The sequence below is a fragment of the Punica granatum genome, chromosome 2 (assembly GCF_007655135.1).
Source record: "Punica granatum isolate Tunisia-2019 chromosome 2, ASM765513v2, whole genome shotgun sequence".
NCBI classification, from domain to species: Eukaryota; Viridiplantae; Streptophyta; class Magnoliopsida; order Myrtales; family Lythraceae; genus Punica; species Punica granatum.
The window spans coordinates 22608534-22632836 of NC_045128.1; the positions used below are offsets into that span (position 1 = coordinate 22608534).

General features: G+C 36.1%; 1 protein-coding gene and 1 long non-coding RNA gene across 2 annotated transcripts; one reads left to right on the forward strand and one right to left on the reverse strand.

Moving 5' to 3' along the window:
* The first annotated feature begins 7086 nt into the window (after positions 1–7086).
* Positions 7087–9317, forward strand: LOC116195162 (probable pectinesterase 29). Its single transcript, XM_031524145.1, has 5 exons — positions 7087–7450; positions 7675–7834; positions 7942–8148; positions 8508–8755; positions 8859–9317. The coding sequence occupies exons 1-5, from the start codon at positions 7185–7187 to the stop codon at positions 9025–9027; spliced, it is 1050 nt and encodes a 349-aa protein (XP_031380005.1). The 5' UTR covers positions 7087–7184; the 3' UTR covers positions 9028–9317.
* An 11522-nt stretch (positions 9318–20839) lies between these two features.
* On the reverse strand, positions 20840–22158 carry LOC116197294. Its single transcript, XR_004155019.1, has 2 exons — positions 21999–22158; positions 20840–21042 (listed from the first exon to the last, which is right to left on the reverse strand). It is a non-coding gene; the product is annotated as an uncharacterized LOC116197294 (long non-coding RNA).
* Positions 22159–24303: the final 2145 nt, after the last annotated feature.

Here is a 24303-nt window from a genome sequence, read left to right on the forward strand (position 1 = left end):
AAATGTATTTAGAGACACTTTTCATCTGTTTGGCATCGCAAGGGATTTTTGAAACCCAATATTGACTATCTTCTGACAATCCATTGAACCGATGGAAAATAATACTGTCAGTATTGTATTCTGTAAACGCCGGTTTAAGGGCTGTTTGGGCTTTCTGGTAGCTCTGCTAGATCTTTGATGACCAAGAGAGTTCTTCTCAGTTGTACGCTCGAGTTCTCTGCTTGTCCCTGCAAACTTGAGGATGAATAATGATTCGCTATTCTGTAGAGCCTTCTTATGTATCAATGCTCAAGTCATGCCCTGAATTGCTGTTGATGTGCATTGCTTGAACTGGTGGACCAAAATGGGGTGCTGACAGTAGGGTTTAAAACAAAAATCACAATATGATTTTGAAATGGACACCGAAGTAACGATAACTTGTAAGAGTTCATCCGAGAGCCTATCTTGAATATGAAGACCCTTGTATTGCGACCATGCTCTGAAGCCATTTCCCCAAGTCACCTTTATGCAAGTCGTATCATTTGAAACTCGTCTACAACTGATTACGTGCTTGGGATCTTCTTCTTGATTCTTCACTGAGTCTGGGCTAAAACAAGGTGATTACAAGAGCTATTCCAACAAATTTAATGGCAAATAATGTAACATGCCCGCGCTTAGCCTCAAGTCCGAAAATTCTCTCAAATGATTTGTTAAATAGATGTAATATCAAGAAATTATTATTTATTATATCTGCTTTATTTTTAAATGATTATAATATCTTAAACAATAAATTTGGAGTGTTCATGGATCTTCTCACATGAAAAAAGGGGGAAAAAGGGAGAAAAAGTATTACCTGTAATTTGCAAAAGTATGTATATAATTAGTATACTTACAAAAGATACAATATAGAAGAAGAAAGTTTGTGTCCGTGAATAAAAGTTTGATAAAAGAATTACGGCATATATATTACTCTTTAGAAAAAGATAAAATAGATTGAGAGAATAAATTTAAACACATGGTGTCAAATCCCATGATAATTGAGGGGAAAAAAAGCTTATACACCATATGACTGAAAAACGTGAAATTATATTTACTCGTGAACGTAATGTTTGCTTTCATATGTGATGAGGATCGTGGGCATGACAATGAGGCTGATGCACACGAGCTTGGAAGTCGGACTCGTGAAGAGGGAGCTGAAGCACAAGATCTTGGAGGCTTGCATGTTCCGAGTGGGCCAATCACACGGGCGAAGGCCAAACAAATCCAACAAGCTATGGAGAGCTTGCTTATGGGCTTTTTGAGCCAAGAGGCGTCTAATTCAATTGGGTCTGCAAAGGCCTTTAATCAACTGACTTGCCATGAGATGCTGAACATGGAATAAAAGACTGCCAACTATTCTAGATAGGTTTTATTTAGTTTCCTTTGTTATTTCTGGCTTTAGGAAACTAAGGTTATTCTAGTTGACTAGTTTATTAGTTTTTCAGTTTCTCCTAGGCTTATATAAAGGAGGCAGAGTAGCTGATCATAGGTAGACTATTCTGGTATTTTGGTGAGATTTTCTCATTTGTTCTTCATTGAACTCCTTCGAACGAACAAGTGTAACAGCTTGTGATTGTTCGGTACACTTTGATATTATTGGCTCTTGTTTCTTCATAAACAACGGGTCAATAATCCTTGTCTTGATATTGTTGGTTCTTGTTTCTCTATAAATAACAGGTCAATAATCATTTTTATCTAAATCTGTATTTGGCGATCTGGGAATCGATTCAAGTTGGTTGTCGGGTTTCACAATCCTTCGTGAGGTCCACATCAGATTGGCCCACTCGGAACATGCAAGCCTCCAAGATCTTGTGCATCAGCTCCCTCTTCACAAGTCCGTTCCTTTGGAGCTTGGAAGAGCAGTAGTAGCAGCGGCAGCAACCAGCAATGACTTGGAGGGAAAGAGGAGTGTCAGTTGCTCAACTCAAAAAGCTCGATGAGAGGTAGCAGCAGCTGCAACCAATGAGGGAAAGGAAGAAAGAGGCTGAGGAGATGATGAGGAGTAGCACAACAGCGAGAGAGAGGAGAGGAAAGAGAAAAAGGTTGGCCAAGAGAGAAGGTGGTGGGGTGGAGGAGATATTGATAGCATGAACAATAAGAGGAAAAGATGGAGTTGGATGTTGGCTAAGGGTTGGTGACAGTGTTGGCTGCCGAGAGAGGAAGGAAAAGAGAGAAGTGTAGAAGTAGTGGTGATGGTGGAATGGAAGGGTGAAAGAAATGAAGTTGAGAGCGAGAGAGGGAAAGAATAGGTGATATAAGGTTGTTGTGTGTGATGGAAGGATGGGAGCGGGAAATGTTGATGATGATGGAGATGACAAAAAGGGGGAAGATGAAGAGGAGAAAGGAGCGGCTACTAAGGGTAGAAGCAGAAGGAAGATGGTGGAGAAGGTTGTAAGGAAGTTAGAGAAGGTTGTGAGGGATTTAGAGAAGGTGAAGAGCTATCTATGTATTAGGATGGGGTGAAGACAGAAGAGATGAGGGTGATTATGGGGTGGTGGTGATGATAAGAAACAGAAGATGGGAAAGAGAAGGATGGTGAAGGTTATGTTGCTTTCACGAGAGAAAGGAAGAGAGGGAGCTTAGGTCTAACCCTTCTCTTTTTCGCCGAGTGAGAGAGATACCGCGAGAGTGACAGAGATAAAGACAGAGCAACAGAAATGGCTAGGATGGTGATGGCATGCAGATGATGATAGAGAGGATAGGAGATAGCAGCTGCAGGGAAAGGGCATAAGACTAAGAAAAGAAAGATAAGAAAAGGAGAAGAGGAGGATGATGGCATGGTGCAGTGAGGATCGGGTTGGCATAGTATGCACCGGGTTTTTTGGTAGGCCCTCAGAGCGGAACTGGTTGCAGGCGAGGAGAGAAGCAGCGAGTGGCCGACTCTCCTGCCACATCGTTTTTTAAAATTAATTAATTATTATTATTATTATTTAACTTTGACGGGCATTCGTTGGATGGAATTCGATTTCTCGATGCTCGTTCAAACGTTTTTAAATGGATATCTTGGAATAAAAAAATATGAAAAATAATTGGCTAATGTAAAATCCAATTTTGCATTAAGAAAGTCCGAAATGTGACAAGAATCGACATTCAGGTTTCGAAACACATTCGATCGAAATTGCTCGATTATTCCCGAATTCTTATCCTGATGATCAATATCCAAAAATATTTCGAGACTACTATCGTATTCAGAAAAATACAATGATTAATATTATGCAGAAAAATATTTTTCAGTCTCGAGTACCGTTATGGATTTTAAAATCGAATTTGGCGTAAGTCGCCAATCCCTAAAACGTATTATGTCATGTAGTTTATATGCTGGGTTACGGGCGAGCATTTTACTAGAGGTTTATATTGTATCAATCTACCCTTGTGTGATACTTTAGCTTGAATGAACATTTTGAGAAAAACCTTAGTAAAACCCGAAAACGTCCCATAGAGATTTTTTCTCGTCTTTTTTTTTTGTATTTTTCTTTGAAAATCGAAATTGGAGTTAATTCAAAGAAATTCTCTGAGTTGAAAAGCAGTGAATTTATCGAGTAATGATCAGAAATAACTTTCTCAATAAATGAGTGAAATGACCATTTTGCCCCTCCTCTCTATGGTTGCTCTACATTGTCGGTCCCGAGCTCTCATCGGGATGCGGCCTTTTGCATGTGCCTAGCCAAAATGAGGTGTCTACACCAAGCTTGCTAGAAAAAATGTCAAATACATATGATTGACCAAGACTGAATCTATAATCGGCTCAGACTAAGTAATTTATGATGAACTTTATCTGCCACCGACCTACTCATAGTAGTCATGACGTGCACACAATGTCTAAATTTATATTTGTTATAATAAATATGTTAAAGTATACAATATCAAAAATATAAACCTGAGCAGATTGTGCTACTCGCCCGAGTCAATAATTAGTAGACTATTGTAAGCTTTGTTTTTCCCGCCAAAATAAATCACTATTCGGTATTGTTAATGGTTGGATTAGTTCGGGCCCTTGCACTTAAAAACCAATGTTTATTATAATTGGAACAATTTATAAACATGGGCCTGATAGAATAAGATAAATCGGTTTTAGAAAGAAAATCTATCTGTGAAACGAAATATTGAAAAACATCCTTAGTTTTAGCAAAGAAAATAACAAAATCATTGTTGCCCAAAAGAATAACAAGAAATTATCGTGCGAGGAACCAAAGATATTGTTTGAGCAATTTCGTGAAGATATCACTTTATTTTAGGGAATAAAATCGGGAAATTACAACATGCAAAAGGAAAAACTGACTGCACTAGCGCGATACAGATATATAATATTGGCTCGAGCTTATAAAACTGCTAAGACTAATTATATGGTGATAATGATACATTCAATTAATCTACTCATCATCTAGTTTTAGCTTGTGTGCACTATAAACATGGACCTGAGTGGATAAGATAAATCAGTTATAGAAAGAAAATCTAACTTTGGAACAAATAATGTAGCCAAAAAAATAAGAAGAATTATCGTGCAAGGAACCAAAGATATCGTGCGAGCTATTTCATGAAGATATCCTGTGATTTGAGGGAATGAAATCGGGACGTTACATCATGGGAAAGAAATAAAAGTAACTAATTAAACTAGCGTGGCATAGATATACAATATTGGCTCAAGCTTACCCAAAAAAAAAAACACCGACAAGGCAAATTATACGCTGATAATGATACATTCGATTAATCTGTGGGTCATCTAGTTTTAGCTCGTGATTATTATATGCATAAGCCTGAGCAAATAAAAAATCAGTTTTAGAAAGAAAATCTAAGTTTGGAATGAAATTAAATTGAAAAATATCGCTTAATTTGAGGGAATAAAAATAAGAAAATTATCATTGAAAAAAAACTAATGGGAGGCCGAAAAAAGAAAAAAGATCGACATGGCTAGCCTCCGCAAACTCTCGGCACTGCTCATGGGCATTAAATTTTGCTAACGTGATCATCGAAAGAATCTTGTGCTAGCGGTTTCACATTGTCAACGAGATATGTTATGACAATTTACCATCTCTCTTGTAAACTCTTGCTTAGTGCTATTGACGATCGCTCATGAGACCGTTAGGAAGCTTTCGACAATATCGGTTCGACAATGTGAAGCAAAACATATTAATAGGAATTAGCCATCGCCGTCAAAATCAGTTTCTCGTAGCAACTAGGGGCTGGCTAGGTGGCTAACCAACATGGTAATCAGATTTGAAAACGATAAAATGAACTAATGAAGAATCGAATAAATCGATTGATAAAAAGAAGACCAAATCGGATTTACAAAAAAGATGAAAGGGATTATCAGGTTCGGTTATTAACTCGATTGATTAGGTTCGGATTTCGCTCGTTACCTAATTATAGGTTGGCTTGCAAGTGGACACACCTCACAATGTGATTGGGTCACATATCAAATGAGCGATGAAAGACCCGAAATTGTAGCGGCAAAAAACCGCTAAATGAATAGGTGAATGACTGCAATATAAGAGGTAAATATAAATTATAAATATTCTAAATTAAATATTAAAATATTTAATGGATGAGATTAATGTCCCGCTAAAGGACTTCTTTTGTCGTCCCGCTCTAGATTCACTTGGAGATGAGATTATCATTCTTAATAAATGGTGCCAGGTGGACGAATGTGATTTCTATACTGAAATATGACAAGCAGAAATTATCCACAGATATCCCTAGAATTTCCATATTTTTTTATAGGACGGATAAAATTAAAGAAAATGACCGTGGAGACGTAAACAAGATTAGTTTTTTTTTTTGGGTGAATTTGGGGGCCGACGCCATAGTGTGTAGATTAATTACTTTTTAATGTGTCGTACGGTACAGAAGTCCTTCAAATATTTTCGACCATCTTTCGTTTTTCTTGCAGTTCCATAGTTCCGCCATAAAAATGTTCGGCAGTTAGCAGCTACTTGTTTGTGACTGAAAACCACCAATTGTAACCACTCTGAAAACTAACCCAACTAATTCCTGAATTTCGAACACTGATCAACGCAACTTGCCCCACCCCCTCCATCTATCTTGAGAAAAGATTTAGGGAAAACATTAAAATATAAATTAAGTGTAAGGATTCTTTCAGGGGTTTTTTTGACGTTCTTCACCCAAAAAAAAAAAATTAAAGTGCAAGGATATGGAATTTTACGTTAAGTCTGCAAAACAAATTTGCAGGAAATTGCCCAAAATAAAGATATAGATCCTCAAAATCCTTAGTTCCTCTTATTTTAATATATGCCTATAAATTTCATACAGAAAGCTGAATAAGCAACCGTGACAACCTTAAAATTCACCATATATTCGGCTTCCTTTTATTGCTAAATATTTTTGTGACCGCAACTAGTCAAGAAATTTCTACTTCTTTAATTTCCTTCAATTTTGATTTTATAATAATTCCTTTATATTTTTTGTTAGAAAAGAATTCATGCAATCCGAAGGCGAATTGTTGACGAAACATTGTCTCAATGTAGCACTGAAAGTCCGAACTGATTAAATATCCTGAACATTAGAAGATATAAGTTGAGTACCAGATCGATCAAGAGATTGATAAGACTGATCACAGCAGTTTTCGGGCTGGTTACAACATCGACTTAATTACGATAACTAAAAAATGACCACGATGCTTTGTTTTTGTAAGACTAGCCAATTGTGGGAAGATATATACGACTTGCGATAATGTTGTCTAATTCAGGCAATATTTACATTCCCACTATATATATATATCATATCATAGATGGTACGAAAATAATTGCTGGGATTCATTCATGCTCCATATAATCAGCCCGGATGCAAGTCCCACGACGAATTTGCCAAAGCATATATATATAGAAGATAATCAATTAAATGGAGCAAAAATTGAATGGTGGAATAATTACGACATTAAATTTAACTTAAAATGGAAAGCGCGGAGAAATCAAATTGGAGAAGAAAATCTCGAAGAATCAATTAAGAATATATCCCAGTTAGGCAAGTTATCATTCGATTTCGAGGTTTCCCTCCCAAAAATGTTTTATTTCAGCCTTAAATACACATAACAAAATAAACGTGCACTTGCTCTCTCTCTCTCCCCCTCTGGTCTCCCCCCTCCCTCTCTCTATAATAATCTCTTAAAATTCGTCCAAATTTCATTTCATCATCCCAACTCTTCCTCTGCCATGACCCCAAGTAGGCTCATGATGATCAACATCTTGGCCTGTCTCCTCCTCCTCCTTCGTGTAAGCTCAGTGACGGGGCGACTAATCGGTGGCGGTGGTGATGATAATCAATGGGTGAAAACTATGAGCGGTGTTAAGATCGGTAAGTTCCAGAAAATCCACGTGGGTCAGCACGGGAACTTTTCGACCATCCAGTCCGCCATCGACTCCGTCCCGAACAACAACCAGAATTGGGTCGTCATTAAGATCGACCAAGGAACATACAGGTACGTACTCGGTCACCTAGCTAGCATTCGAGAATAATATCTAGCCTAGCTGTTATACTAATTAATATCGGTTATTCATCAATTGAGTTTCAGTTTTCATTTTTGCAATTAAATTATATCCGTATGCTTTGTTCAATGAAGTATTGTATTGAAGGAGGTTCCATTGATTGATTAATTGATTGATGGGGTGTTACTACAATTAATTTGCCTACGTACGTATACAGAGAGAAGGTTACAATACCTTACGACAAGCCCTACATAATCCTGAAGGGGAAGGCGAAGAGGACCACCGAGGTCGTGTGGGATGATCACGAGACTGTTGCTCAGAGCCCCACTTTCACTTGTTTAGCCGATAACGTCATTGTCAAATGCATCACCTTCCGGGTACTTAAGCCGATCGATACCGAGAGTTACATATATTATCGGTCCATCGTTAATTAATAGTTGCCGTAGGTGTCTATTGAAACTGATGCGTATTGATCCCCAAACAGAATTCATACAACAATCCTGTGAACGGGAACCGGAGGGTGCCAGCGGCTGCGGCAATGGTCACCGGGGACAAGTTGTACTTCTATCGGGTTGGGTTTTTCGGGTTGCAGGACACGCTGTGGGATGACCGGGGAAGGCATTACTTCAGGAAGTGTACGATCCAAGGAGCGGTAGATTTCATCTTCGGAGCCGGACAGTCAATTTATGAGGTTAGTACTTCTTTAATTTTGACCTTTAGTAATTAATTTATGTACATTCCTTAAGTAGTCGCTCTTATTTTATGTTTTTATATTGCCATTGATTATGATATGATTAGATTTCTTATTAGCTACCTTTGACGTTCAATTACCCATTAAGCACCGTCAGGGATAAATTACATACCAAAACAGACAGAATTAATGAAATAAACTACAGAAATTATAATTTCTTTATTATTAAGAATTAATTCCCCGGAATATAATTAATGGCCATGGCCACCAACCACCATAGGCCACGGTCCATTTCAGTTGCCGGAATCTAATATATGTCGAGCCTGATCACTGAATCGATCTCTTCCAATATATTATAGGCTTGTTCGATATCAGTGCTTGGGAATGCACTCGCGCCAAATCTTCCAGGTTTCATTACGGCACACGGAAGGACTGACCCAAATGACTCAAGTGGGTTTATATTCAAGGGCTGCAACATCTTTGGGAGTGGCTCAGCCTATCTGGGACGTCCATGGAGGGGCTATGCTAGGGTTTTGTTCTACCGCTGCTTTTTCTCAGATGTTGTCGAACCGACTGGGTGGGATGCTTGGGGATACGTCGGCAACGAGTAAGTTCTCTATCTCTTCTTTATGTATAACTATACATATTTGGATTGTTGATGTTATTCTATATCATATACATAGCCTAACCAGCGGATCATCCATGGACAGGCATCAACTGACATTTGCTGAGTACGAGTGCTACGGGCCTGGAGCAAACACTGGGAGCCGGGTTAGTTGGGAGAGCAATTTTAGCTGGGATCAGGTCAAGCAATTGACAGAGATGAGCTTCATTGACTCGGCCGACTGGCTCTACACCATTCCTTATCAAAAGTTTTAACTAGTCTAGCTAATTTCTCTACTGCATCTGCCCGATCGGTACATACATATAATTGATTTATCAATTTTCAATTTGAAGGAGCGGAGACGAAAGTGTGTCCATTAGGTTTGTAGTTCCTACTCAGAAAAATGCAAAAAGGAGAATCAATCGGTTTGGCGTAGGGCAAGGTACTTGGATTTTTTCTTAGTGGTTCTTTTCTTAATTAATCATTGTTGCACTTTTTTGGTAGTAAATAGACCAAAATGAAATTGTATTTTTTCGCTTATATGCTGTTGTTTGCTCTTCTCTCCCAATTTTTTTGTTGATATATCTTATAGCAACACTTTTCAGCGTCTTTTGACCCGTCCGGTGCATTTTCTTAGGTTAGTTTCGATGTAGTACTATTATTGTAAATTCTCAACTCCACGTTATTCAACCTTTCAATTTTAATTAAATGCATCTTTCTATATTTTTGTTTTGAGTTATATTCAACGAATTATGGACAAATGTATGTCCATATTATGGCTTGTTTACTTCCGGTTAATTTTTCATTTTTCCTAGGAAATTTTCTAAAAAGTTGAGTATTATAAAAATTATATCTAATTATACGGAAATGAAAAAAAAAATTCTACGAAAATGTTCTTTTCCACTATTCAAATTTCTACATGAATTGGAAAAGCATTTTTTTTAGTTCTTACCTAATTGTTTTCATTTCTATATTTCAATTTATAATTTTCTTTTTTATTTGCTTTTCTATTTATAAATTAAATTCAAAATTTCTGTGAATGATGAGTAGGTACCAAATTGGCTAATAGCTATCTCCTTGTAATTATTTCCTTATACTGTTTTAGCTTTTTTCAATTTGTGTAGACCCAATTTAGGCAAGAATATATTCAATATTTGTCTGACCCCAATAAAGTGTTCAAATGGAAAATCATTATAAAAGGAATATAAAATTTTATAACTAAAAAAGTTTCAAAAATAAATTGTGTGGAAATAACAAAATTCAGTCAACTTAAAGGGTTGTTCTAGGGATCTAAGAGCGCGATTCTTCTGGTGATGAAAACTTTAGCTCGAAATCCAAACTTACGTAGAAAAATACTCCCTTGTGGCCGCAAGTAAAAGATTAGTCTGGTAAGGAGAAAATTTTAAATGATCCTACCTCAAATGACATGATGAGAAAGAACCTATAAGATTTTCTTAATAAAGAATAATTATCCTAGTGATTAGCACTAAATCCTTAGTTTCATATAATTTGATTAGTGTTTTCTCACGCAATGTGACAAAGTAGGATCACCCAATAACTTCTTGCCAGGCAACCCACACATCCCTTGTTAAAAAATAAATAAATAAATTTCAGTCCAGAAACATCGACCTTGTAGAGAAAGAAAAAGAAAAGAAAAACAAAAAAGGGAAACAAATTTCCGGGTTGGCCAGGCCCACGAGACCTTTCAGGGACGAGCATTGCCAGCCCATTGGGCCTAGATGGGCTCCCACAATTGCAGAACTTAGGCCACCAAGAAGAAGCCTTAATTAACTTTACACGAATATTTAATGCAGCAGTTGGTCGGGTGAGGGGAAAAGCAACTGTGTAAATTTCGCGTGCAGCCTATGCTATGAGAATTGGAGAATCATTATTATAGACTAGCACTAGTTCCCGTGCTTGGTGATTTATATATGGTCTTAATAAATTAATTTGAATTTTCTTTTAATATTCGGGTTCGAGAACGAGGTGGATTTTGGCATTTCGTTCGGCTTGAAAAATCCTTGATGTGCTAATCCCACTCTGAATCCCGGGCCTATCATGGGCCAAGTAGTGCCACAACGAAACTAATAAATTGTAATTCGACTGGAAATCCCTGTAAAGTACATGTGGTTATGGATGTTAGTTATATTGGTTTGACGTTGACACAATCTCATAAATCCTTCAAATCATATCGTTGGACTGATAATGATACGATCCTTTTCGGTGTGAACCTGCTATCTTGAAACTTAATTAGATCCCGACAAATCTATTCAAACCTAGTCGGTCCACTAAGGAGTAAAATTCTTTCAGCGTAAATTTTTTTTATTTACAATACTCGAACTCGAGACTTTACTTAAGGGAAACAAGAATCGAATCATTTAAACTAATCCACGTTAATATGATATGATCCTTCAATAAACTATATCAGAGCAATATGACTACTAAAGAGAAAAAAAAAATATCTCTATTTATTATGAGACCCTTTTTACATGTCACCGGATTAATAATGATACGATCCTTTAATTGCAATTTTTTTTTCTCCTTTTCCTTCTAAAAAATCTCTCACCCGGTCTCTCTTTTGAGAGCCCTTTCTTTCACTGGTCTCTCTTTTTAAATTTATGAATAACAAAAATAAAAAAGAAAATTGTGCAATGACATTTTAATATACAGAGACGAAATTATTAACATATTAATTTGCTTGAAGTAATTTTATTGGATCCATGCAATGATCTAGTATCCATGAGGATAATTGTAGTCGAGCTATTGCAGCTAAATGAGATGGTAATTGTGAGCACTAGTTATTTTATACAAGATCCATAAGACAAACCACAAAGTAATAATATTGCGCTGATCACTGCTTATTATTGTTGATTGCTTCTCATACGCCATGACCGAAAAATCATTATCGGTCGAACATTTAGACACGATTGGCTTCGGCTAGTACACCTTGAATTTCAACACAAATGGGCTCAATATCTCTTCCATGATGCCTTGCACATGTTCCACCATAGAAGGGCTAAGATAATTAGTCCAATCACCGATCTCGCCTCTCCTGAAGAAATGCTTGTTTTCATACGATTCAGTATTCCCTTTTTTTTTATTGATCTCTAACTCCTTCAAGTTACTAAGACTGCACAGTTTCACGATCTCTTCAATAACACCACTTTCCTTCTCCTCCTCATAAAATGGGACTCCCATAAACTCTGCTAGCTTCTGCAAATTCCCGACGGTATCGTATTTTTAACTCCTCGTATTTTAGGAATAACACCTTATCGGGCCTCGTCAAGCTCTTGTTCCAGTAACCCAACATATGGGTCCAAACAGGCCCCTACGTATCAGTCCCGTTGCATACATTCTCAAGTATCTCATTGATAGGCCAACCCCCCACCCAGACCCCTTCTCGGGCATTGGACATATAGTGCCGTGCCGAGACGATCATATGGAGCAAGTTCCGACATATATAAATCACCTATCAAAATACTATAATTAGAAACATCGATCTAATCAGATCTATGGGATAGTTAGGACGTGGTGTTTAATTATACATGAGCCATATGGGAACATAGTTTGATAATATTACCCGACAACTTGATTCGTGGACAGAATCTGGTAATGCATTATATGGGAGGTGGGCGTTTAGGAGTCGGGGAACTGGAAAGCAGGTCAGTTCCGGCTGACGTTCAGGATCGGCATAGCCGAGCGGCCCGAGCTTGCAAGACGATTAGGAGTCTTTCTCCCATCTTCTCATCTCATCCATGATCAACTTGGTCAAAGCATCCTCCCAACGCTTGATCATGGCGCGGACTTCCGCCCTAAGAGCCTCGGGAAGGCTGTTGATCAGCTGCTCATTCTAATCAGGGGCTTGAGGAGGTGGGACGCCACCTGCTGCGCTTAGATCAGCCCTGGGGAGTTGCACATCATTCGGGGGGTGATTCAAACGCTAATCGGCCCTGTTATCTCCGAAATTCACCCTCAAATTTGCCTGACTTCTGGTCACAACCATCCTTGCTGCTTTGAAGTGTCCAAACACAACAAGAACCGGCAAAAGCCTAAACTTTTCACATGATTCCCACAGACGTCGCCAATGTTATGGACTTGTGATTCGGGTTGAGTCCACATGCGATCCTCTTGTGATCGAACAACTAGGTGATGGTCCGATTTCCATCTCAAGTCAATCAGGGTTCGCACAAGAGCAATAGTACGTAAATTGTAAATGGTGAATGTACCTTGGTATTTATAGATAATCATGAAGATACTCGTTACCTCATTTAATGTGATTCTCAATATATTGATCGGATATTGCATATCGTCAAACAAGGAAAGATATTCAGGATTCCATACCGCCTCAAACAATAAGCATGCTTCGTTGGGCCCTCGCTGGGCTTCGCTAAGCCTAGGGAGCTTCGCCCCTTAGTGGGCTTTAAGGGCCCTCATGGCCCATCAAGTGTCGGGCCCAAAACCCGATCCCTAACACAACTAATTGAAAAATAAGGAGAAACACGTTAATTTTCAATATCATGAGAATAACATCAGGGATTTGGTGTTCACATATTGATGCATCGATGAAAAGATCTATTCAATGAATGGAAACCTTATTTCAAGTTCTTTTCGTGTACGTAAACTGAGTACGTATTAGTAGGTGCTAATTAATCAATTCCGCATTCGATTGTGTTGCAGTCTTCGTTTTCTTTTGTCAAATTTTTTGGTGGGTCGAACTCCTGCTACTAAATTCCAACGAGGAAAGTAATTATAAGGCTTATAGTGGCTTTGGTGAGATGGGCTTTCGTCAGCTGTGGTCCTCAATTTTGGTGGGTTGGCCACCATAATGGAAAAGAAAGACAGAGAGAGAGAGAGAGAGAGAGAGAGAGAGAGAGAGATTGCAACTAAGAGCTGAACTTGCACCGGTTGTCACTCAATTGCTATTATTTGACTTTCACCCTGAAAAATAATTTGTTATTATTTGACTTCCTTGTATTAACAATTTATTGGTTCTTCCACATACATATGCATGGGGAAGGGTCACTTAGATGCTATTGCTTTACGCGGAAGGATTAAGTAATAAATAATAAATCATGATGCATTATAATAATATGTGTATTATGAATAATTCTTTGTTCTAATATCTAATTATTAAGGCGCAATAAAATTAATCTTTTATTTATTATCATCAATCGTAATGTGGTTATCGTGCATTATTGAAATTACAAGTGACTCTAGCTCGATAAATTCCTACTCTATATCAAGATGATTCGGCCCTGGTAAGCTAATTTTGCAATTCCAACATCACGAAACATGGAAAAAGTGCAAGAAAAAACCCATGGGCCTGGTAGTAGTCCGAAAGGGGAAATTCAAAGTATATACATTGTCCTACTAATGAGAATTGAAATTTGAAACCTCTTGTTTTTTTATGGTTTTTATGGATACGAGATATGACTTCTACTTTATTTTGTATATTCTCTTTTTGATAAATGCCATCCGTTCAACTCTTATTAAGTTATTATTAGGCATTCAAATAATTTAATGGAACGTTCGGCCAAAACAACAAATTTTAATTCAAAGAAACCACTGGACAAGAGTACATTATGGGTTTTCTTTTTAATTTTAATTATTTCAATGTATAATATAATAGAGTTCGCCAGCCCTATGCATTTGAACTTACTTTCTAGCGTTGGATTATATTATAGAATTGCATGTATTCATGTGATTATTAAAGGAAAAAGAAATTAAATATTATAGTGGAGGGCAGTCTGAATAGAATAAATGATTGAAATTTGAATGGATATTTTTATGTATAGTTGACCCCTTAATCAGTATTTTATTTCGAAAAAGGGCAGTGATTAGGACTTTGGGTCCATGTGAATGCAGGCAAGGAGTTATTTTATTTTCTTGTTTATTGGCATCCCATGTGACTCTCCAACTTCCACCATATGGTTTATATAAGATATATATGTATATATCATTTGTATATAATAATCAATCTTTATAATACCCATGAAGATTTTATGATATGATGAGTTTGTCAGCAACTTGAGAAAACAAATACGAACTCAATTGTTTCAGCAGAGAGCAAAACAAAAAAAACAGAGAACTCAACTATTATTAGTAACTAACAATTCTTTCTTCCTTAACTAAATTAAAAGAAAAAATAAACAGAGAGAGAGAGAAGTTCCTTTCTCCTAAGATTTTATAGAAGACATTAACCAAGTGTCTTATACTAATTATTTTTTTTTCTTTCTATCCATAAAAAAATTTGTGTTCTCGTGTTCTAACCTTGTAGTAATTAAATTGCATATGAAGTATCAGTAACTAATTTATTAAATTAAATCAATTTATTGGAAATTTAATTATAAGTTTCTTTTTAACGTATAATTTTTTTCAATTACAAAAAGAAAAGGTCTATGAATAAATGTGTGTTCTATTAGTGAGATTTAAATAAGTGTGTGTAAAGAAAATAAAGATTTAAATAAAGGAGTATATGTAGTTCTATCGGTGAGATTCAAACCCGAGACCTTTTAGCTCCTTAATAAGTGTGTGTTCCTTGCAACGTCAACTCACCTCATGAAAAGGCCTGATTCTTACATTCATAAGGAGACAGAGCCTCAATAATGGACTCAAGAATTTGTGATCTTGATCGTTTCTTGCATGACTTTGTAATGTTTATTGATTGCATTTTTTAAAACTAAAGCAGGTTATGAGTAACCTTATTAAGTTTGTGGCACATAACTTCCTCCTAACCGACTTTTGGGTGTTATTGAATTTTACTTATGTGAGTGGAAGGCAAATAGAACAGAAGCGAGAAACATAAACCACTGAGGATATTGGCTGAGTGAGTGGTAAGACGATGAGACTTTTAATGGGAAGTCCGAGTTTGAAATCTCTTTACTGCTACCTCATGTTTTTTATGAAGAGAACGAATTTTTTTTTACCGAAGGATCAGGGGAAAAAAATGGGTTCGGATCACTTGCGGAAATTATTTGGAAGGTCCAAAACTAAAAATAGTGGAATTTGTTGGCAACAAGATAGCGGAGGTGGTCACTCAAATTTAGATGGATCCGAAATCTTATTCACATCCAATATAGCACATTTGGGTACATAAGAAATGCATTGAATCCATTCTTTTTAACTAATAGATCTGATCGCAACTTTAAATATGGAATTCGAAGGGATCGAATAGGAAATGAGACTCTGAATCATAGAACTATAATGAAATATATGATCGACTGACATTTATCGAATTTGAAAAAGAGTCAAAAGAAGAAGAAATTACTCAATCCTCTTATTTTTATTTCCCGCCGTGAATCGGGATCCTAATGCATACCCACAAATATCAGATGGATCATTGTATATCCACCTTTCATAAGGCCATTTTGTAAAGCCTGAGATCTGATACTCACCTCACTGTCTCCTTCTCCCCCTCCCTTTTCCGGAAAAAATTACTCTGAATGATACAAATTCTTTTAAGTTTTAACGTGAACGGTGCAAAATCTTTTTTTTTTAACAATTTGATACAAAACATATCAAATTGTTTCAATCAAGTACAATCCGTCAATTTTCGTTGACGCTATTAAGAATATCTAACGTAACACGTGACGTGGCAAGCCTTATGACACGTAGTTGTATGCCGTTAAGATTATCTGACGTGGCGCGTGACGTGACAAGTCTTTATGACACGTGGCTAAAAAATTTTAGCATGATATAATAAATGGGTACAAAACCTTATTAAAATGTAACAAATTGGTACAAAACTGTATTAATATGTAACAAATTGGTACAAAACTTTATTAAGATGTAACGAAATGGTACAAAACATTTTGTATGATATAACAAATTGATACAAATAGCGGAATAAAGGACAACTACACCTAATTAAAATAATAAAATGGGAGATTCGTATTGAATGGTGTTGCGGGATCTATGCATACCCAACGATGGGAAGACCCGTATTACGATAATATTGAGTCATATTACCATGAGCGAAAAAAATATTTGGTAGTATGAATTTGTATCATAAATTTTGGTATCTCTGGATTTTAAGAAAAGTACATAAGTTCGAAAGAAAATATTGGAAGAGAAAATAAAGGGAAGATCTTTCATTCCAAAAATTTCTGACGTGGCACGTAACGATCTTATCGCTTGAAAATTTTGTCATTTTTCATGACAAGTCAAGTTAACCCATTAACGTCACAATTATGGACAAGACTGGGGGATGTCTCGTTTCTTGAATAGATGACTCACACTCGGACTCATGGTCAATTTTTTATCTGAGCGCCAATAAGAAAGCTTGTCTCGTGAGCCATCTCTTCAAGGAACGGGACATCCCTCAGTTTTGTCCATAATTGTGACATTAATTGGGTTAACTCGACCTGTCATGAAAAATGGCAAAATTCTTAAGCGACGAGATCGTTACGTGCCATGTCAGAAACTTTTGGAATGAAAGATCTTCCCTTTATTTTCTCTTTCAATATTTCCTTTCGAACTTATGTACTTCTCTCGAAATCTAAAGGGACCAAAATTTATTATGCAAATTCATACTACTAGATATTTTTTTCGCTATGGTAATATGACTCCATATTATCGTAACAAGGGTCTTCCACCGTTAGATATGCATAGATCCCGCAGCACCATTCAATACGGATCTCCCATTTTATTATTTTAATTAGGTGTAGTTGTCTTTTGTTCCGCTATTTGTACCATTTCGTTACATCTTAATAAAGTTTTGTACCCATTTGTTACATCTTAATAAAGTTTTGTACCAATTTGTTACATCTTAATAAGGTTATGTACCCATTTGTTACATCATGTTAAAAGTTTCCAGTCACATGTCATAAGACTTGTCACGTCACGTGTCACGTCAGATATTCTTAACGGCATACAGTCACGTGTCATAAGGCTTGCCAAGTCATGTGCCACTTTAGAAATTCTTAACTGCGTCGACGGCAATTGACGGATTGTACTTAATTGAAACAATTTGATATATTTTATATCAAATTGTTACAAAAAAAAAAAATTGTACCTTCCGCATTACAATTTAAGAGATTTTGTATTCAAGTAATTTTCTTCCCTTTTCCCGGTTGAAAGAGCCACTCACTGTCACCCGGTGGTCCTTAGCCATGAGAAAAATCTACCGGTGGGCCTTTACCGGGGTGGGAGAGCCTACGACCCCCAGTGAGCACCTTTATTTTTCAAAATATAAAAAACAAAAACATAAATAAAGAAACAAATAATCAAACAACCTAAACAGATAATTATTGGCAGATTTAAAATAAATAAATAATATAGGTATATGTGGGCCTAGGAAGGGAGAAAGTCCTTCACTTTGATAAGGCACCGGAAATGTTGCAGGGAGAGCGCAGTCCTCTATCTAAGGTAGAGGAGGGAGAGGTAGTCTTGTCAAATGTCAATGTACTAGCAAAATATAATTGTCCCTACTGGTAGAAATTATTAGGTACCCCAATATATACGTAGATTTACTTAATCAATGAAAAACACTTCAACAACGTATTAGATTATCTTACCTCAAATATCGTGATGAGAAAAAAATAATAAAATTTTTTTAATAAAAAATAATTATATTTATAGAATTATTGTATTTGTACAACATAACTAAGGGTCCTAATCCTTAATAAATTTCAATCTATCTTATTTACATTAATAGTCAACTATTACCTAATTAATTGCAAAATTCTTCCCCCCCCCCCCCCCCCCCCCCCCCCCCCCCCCCCCTCAATGCCCAATATATTTCTCGCTTTCCCCACAATAATGCCAAATTAATGTCCTAATATATCTGAAATTTCTTGAAATCCCATTGATATCTCTTACCAATTTTATTTTTTTTAAAACCCGCAATATTCACTCTGTAGTTTCTATCCATTATTATCCACATAAGTTTAAGACTTCAAATTACCTTGATTTGGCGGCCCTGCCCCCATACCAGCAGTCATTTTTTATTTCTATGTAAACTAATCTTCTTTTTATATATATATTTTTACTCTTTCTCTTAAACATTATCGGCACATCAACAAAGAAAAAGTTATTCTACTTATGTGGAGGGGCATTGCAGAAAGAACAATGCCCAGAGGCACTTTAAGTTGACAAGCTCGTAACCGATCTTTTTTTATCAAGCAAAACAGACAAATTTCTACACTCGGGTTCTATTATTCTGTCATTCTATTATCTTAATTTATATTAATTTTTAAACTTTAATTTATACTTAATCGGTACAAATTTAAAAACAATTTTTAGAATAAACTGATTACAAAACTTTCATTAATAACTATGCATCTCAAAAAAAAAGAGTAAAAGTCTATAGTAATTTGATTATATAAATAAAAGTCCTCTTATTAAAGTTTTGCCTTAAGCCTCAAAATCTCTTGGGCTGCCCCCTGCATAATGCAGAACATTAAAAATGAATAAACTCTTGAACTCACCTTTATTTTTGTTATAATGGATACCTATAAGTCCATCTAAGAAATCAATATATATATATATATATATATGTTTATTTATTTAATAACAAACTATTTGCCTGTCTCTCGCACAACGACATTCCAAAGATAAAATCTCACGAAGCCTCGTAATCTCTTACAGACCCAGTTATGATGCCACATCGTCAGTTTAATTAAATAAATAATATATTCAGTAAAAAATATCAAATTTCTTATTTGATCTTAATTATAAGAAATTTGTATGCTTGATATGTCTTTTAATAATTTTATCATATAAATGGTATCAGAATTACAATAAAAATATATAATATTGTATACATAAATTTATATTCTAGTTATGTATAAATTTTAAATATTATATTTTCTTTTATTGAATTTAGATATCTCGTCAATTGACTATAAATATGTGTTTTATACCATTAGAGTTCTTCAACAAGCAACAATCCGTTATCCTTGAATTATGACAATATCTTCTATTTATTCACTATTTTTTCGAAGCTCCACAAAGCCTTGTCTAGATTCAAGTGGTGGAAGACTCCATAGATGCCACCAGAAAATGACATAACTTCTTATACAAGAGGATCTAATTTTTTTTCTTACATATTTTCGTTAAAAATTTTAAGACACTTTAAATTTTCATTGTGAATTTTATTAGGATATCAATAATAATAATTTTTTCGATAAATGATATCGATAACTATATTTAAATGAGAAAATATTGTATGAAATGTTAGATGTTGATTATTTTTTATATTTGTATAAAATAAGTGCTTTTCTGTACAATGATTGCATTATTATTCATAAAAAAATTTTGCGTAACACATTGGTTTTTATCTAGTGGCATAAAAAGGTTAAAGCGATTTGAAGTTTTCAACGACGGAAATTGAATTCTTGATTTCCTTTCGTAGCTGGTAATCTACGTGGATCACCAGCTATCTTGTTTAAAAAATTCTCAAGGCCTACAATATCACCACGTTTGGCTGAAAAAAATTACCGAAAATCCATATTACTGTAATAATCCGTATTACCATTAAAGTGGCTATCTAGAGCAAAAATGTTATTCCAAAATTGCTCCCCGTTATCTTCTTCTTCTTCTCCTCCATTTTCCTTTTCCCTCGTGAAACCCCGGCAAGGCACTTAAGGATGAAAAATAACTGGAGAAGGAATTTCCGAAGCATCTAGACTTCGAGTTTGAACTCCATGCTTTAATTTGGAGCTCCGATGCTTCTTGATTTCAAAGCTGAGTGCATCGACTCGTACCACAGATAAACTGAGTCGATGTTCTGTGTTTTAATCGAAGCACGGAAACTCCGATTTGAAGCCATGTGCTTCGAATCGAATCATAAGAGCTTCGATTCAGAGGATTGTTCTTAGAATTAAACTTGCAAGTTTTAATTTGAAATCTTAAGACTAGATTCTTTTATTGGAGCTGAGCTCTTGGGCTTCCACTCAAGCGACAGCGATGGCGGATGGCAGCAGGCTACCGTCAGGGTTTTATTTTATTTTATTTTTTAATAATCTTTTATAATAAAGACAAGGGTATTATACAGTGTTATCAGAACCGGACCGGACATCGAACCGGCCGAGGTATGGGGTCACGGGTTTATGGGTTCAACCGGGGTTCGATGGGTCGGACCGCATATTTAATTAAAAAATAAATAAATATTTATTATTTAAAAATAATAATATAAAAATTAGAAATATATTTGAGGAACCTTTCCTCAGTACATTACTACATTTCTTTAGCTGTTTCTTTTCTTTTTCTTCCTCCTTAGTTCCTCCTTCCTGAATCAGGAGTAGGTGTGTTGTTGTTGCTGGCACCAGCAGAACTCATTGTCCAGCAGCCTATAACGATGAAAAAAAAATTCATAGGAGTAAAGATCAGAACAGGACAAGAGTTACGGAACAGCAACATAATGGGAGTTAGAGAACAGCAAATTTGAAGCAGCAGCTAATTTGAATTTGACACACAGAGGACAGGAGTTGCATAACAGAACAGAACTACAGTGAAGTAGAGTTAAGCAAAAATTCATATTTAAGATGCAGATTAAGATGCAAAAGCAGTGAACTACAGTGAACAGAACTACAAAAGATTAAGATTAAGAATAGAACTACAGTGAACTACAGTGAATGGCTGCTTCAAAGATTCTAACCAAAAGCATTAGCATGTTTAAGATGCAGATGAATTATCGATGAGATGGAAAATAAGAATAATAAATGAGTCAGATCATGATTTAAGTATGGCAGGCTTTCAAGTATTGAAGCAATCGACATTTCAAATAAAATAAATTCATCAATTACTTAAACGATTCAACCAGCATGTTATTTGAATTCTATCAATTCTAACATGTTACTTCAGAAAAAATCACAAAACTAGTAGTGTCACAGGAATGATACTTCCACAGCAAGCTCGAAGACATCATCATCAGATTATCAATGGGGTGAGTTTTTAAGTCGAGATCGATAGTTTCAAGACTCTGCTAATGCAAAGTTGGTCTAACTGGAAAATTTATGCAAGGTCTTAATACAAGTACTTTGCAGTTATGTGACTCTGCCACTCTATGCTCTAGTCATACAGGTTAGTAGTAAATCCTCCTACTTTTGGTTCCCCCTCCATCGATCTGTTTAGGAAATCAATCACTAAACCAATTCAGCACCAATTCACAGAAGCAGGGCAAAGAAAGGAGCCCTAAGTCACAGCACCAATTTCACTCAGCTGATACTGAAGTAGGAGGAGGAAGATGCAGAATCGAAGATTAAACTGAGAGAAGCCGAGAAGAGACAAAAGGAAAAGCTCCAACCTGTTCCAATCTTGCGTTGCTCGACTGAGAAAGGGAAGCTCGGCCTCGAATTGAAGTTGCTGATGAGTCGAATCAGCCGATGCCTGAACTTAATAGGACCGGAGAGTGACGACACTGACGAGAAGAAGGAAGATCGAAGAGGATCGCCGACTAGGGTTTTCACCTTTAGACTTCAGCTTTCGATTTTTTCTTCGATTCAATCCTGCTCTGTTGAGTTTGGGCGACTGAACACCGAATTTGGTTTCGGGCTCGAGTCGGGAGATCCGGATTTCACTTAAAAATCGTGAACCCATCAACCGGCCGGTTCGAATGGGTTTGATGGGTTTGTTTAAAAACCGGCCGGTTTTCTGGGTTCATCGTTTTTTTATGCAATTTCGGTTTTTTAGGTAACCGGACCGGACACAGGTCCGGTTTCCGATCCGACCGATCGAACTGCCCGGGCCGGTCCGGGTCTGATAACACTATTATAGAGACTGAGTCGCACTTTTTGGATTACCACGGAAGTGCCACAGAAGGGAAAATAGATTACTGGTAATTTGGCGGTCAAACACATAAATTTTACATTAGTAATATTTTAATTGGTGATAATTTATATCAGTGGTAATTCGAATTACCAGTAATCTTGTCTAGTAACGTGCCAACGGCAGTCAGGGCATGTATCAAGCGATACGCCCCATTTATTTCCCGAACCCATCCCTTGCATTTACCTATGGCGCCTTTATTTATTATGTGTTTGATTTTATAATTAAGTAGAGTTGAATTTTAATTTTAATTGGATTGTAATGATTGTGTTATTGAATTATGAGAAAAAAATTTGAAAAATAATGAATAATTGAGAGAATTTAATATTAAAAATTGAATTGAGTATAATAGAATTGTATGTGAGTTTATATATGAAATTCACCTTTTTGAATTGAAAGAGTTAATTTTTATTGTGTAGTGAATAGAGTTAAAGTTATAATTAAAATTTTAAAATTAAATTAATGTATTAATCACCAAATCTCGTTATACAGGGGGGGTAGTTTGCCCCATTCAACTTGATAGAGAAGGGCTAAGAGTTGGTGGGGCCTCCATTGACCGCCCTTGTTTTGCTGGCCTCCTGTCCAAGTTGGATTGGTCATGCCCTTCCCTATCCACCAACCAACCCATGGATGTAGCAATCATGCGCGCGACAGGTCTGGTGCGTGCCCGTCTTCTTTCTTAGAAATGCTATCGGACTCGAAGAAAGGGATCGTGTATACTATAGTTGCACACACTATTTCTCAAAAATCAAGAAGTCCTAGTTTTGATTAATGAAACTACTTGTACATCTTTATTTATTTTTTTATTTGGCACTAGATCCGTAAATCTCTTTCTTATACTAAAATAATGTCCAATTAATAAGACTAATACAATCAGATAGATGTAATGAAAACATGTGGCATTCTCCCCTTTCAAGCAAGAAGATGATGATGATGATGATGATGATGATGATGATGATGATGATGATGATAAAAGTGCCATTCTGCCCTTAGAGGGTTAGTGGGCCCGTTTTCCATATTTGAGACGGTGTTTTTTAATTTTATACTTGCAGACTTTTTTTTTTCTTTTTTTGCCTTCTTATTTATATATTTTTTTCTTTTTTTAATAATAAGTATTCGAATTTCGACACACTATTTTTTATAATTTTCTTGAACACCTTACAAATTTACAGGACAATTATAATCCAACCATAATTATTTTATACGATTAAAGCCAGTAGTACATCCTATGATATTTCTCTAAGTGAAATTTCTAATTGTAGCATATATGTATTGGGATAATCGCAAAAAAAAGTCTCAATATTTTAATAAATACCATCATTTTAATTGTGCCCGAAAGAATTTTATTCATTTCAAAATTTTGATAAAATGAAACTTTTTTCTCGGTGTGAACTCTAGTATCTAGGTATCCAATTAGGTCATGACTAATTCAATCGAGTCGGGTCAATTCACTGAGGGATAAAGCTCTTTCAGCGTGAGTTTTCTTCATCTACAAAACTCGAACTCGAGATATTACTTTAGGGGAACAAATGCTGAATCGCTTGAACCAACCTATGTTGGTTAAAATGAAACCCAGCTTCGTTGATCTCGATTTGTGAATTTTAGGTAACTAAGTAATCAATATGAGTCACCTTCAACCACTCCGATCTCAGTAAAGATCACTGTCAACGGCCTCAAAATTTACTGCCTTTAGATTCCTCTTTCACAAATTTATGTGGCAAGTAATTCCTTATAAGATAGGCCGTTTTATCCCAATTAATTTTGCCAATGTGCCGTCCAAATTT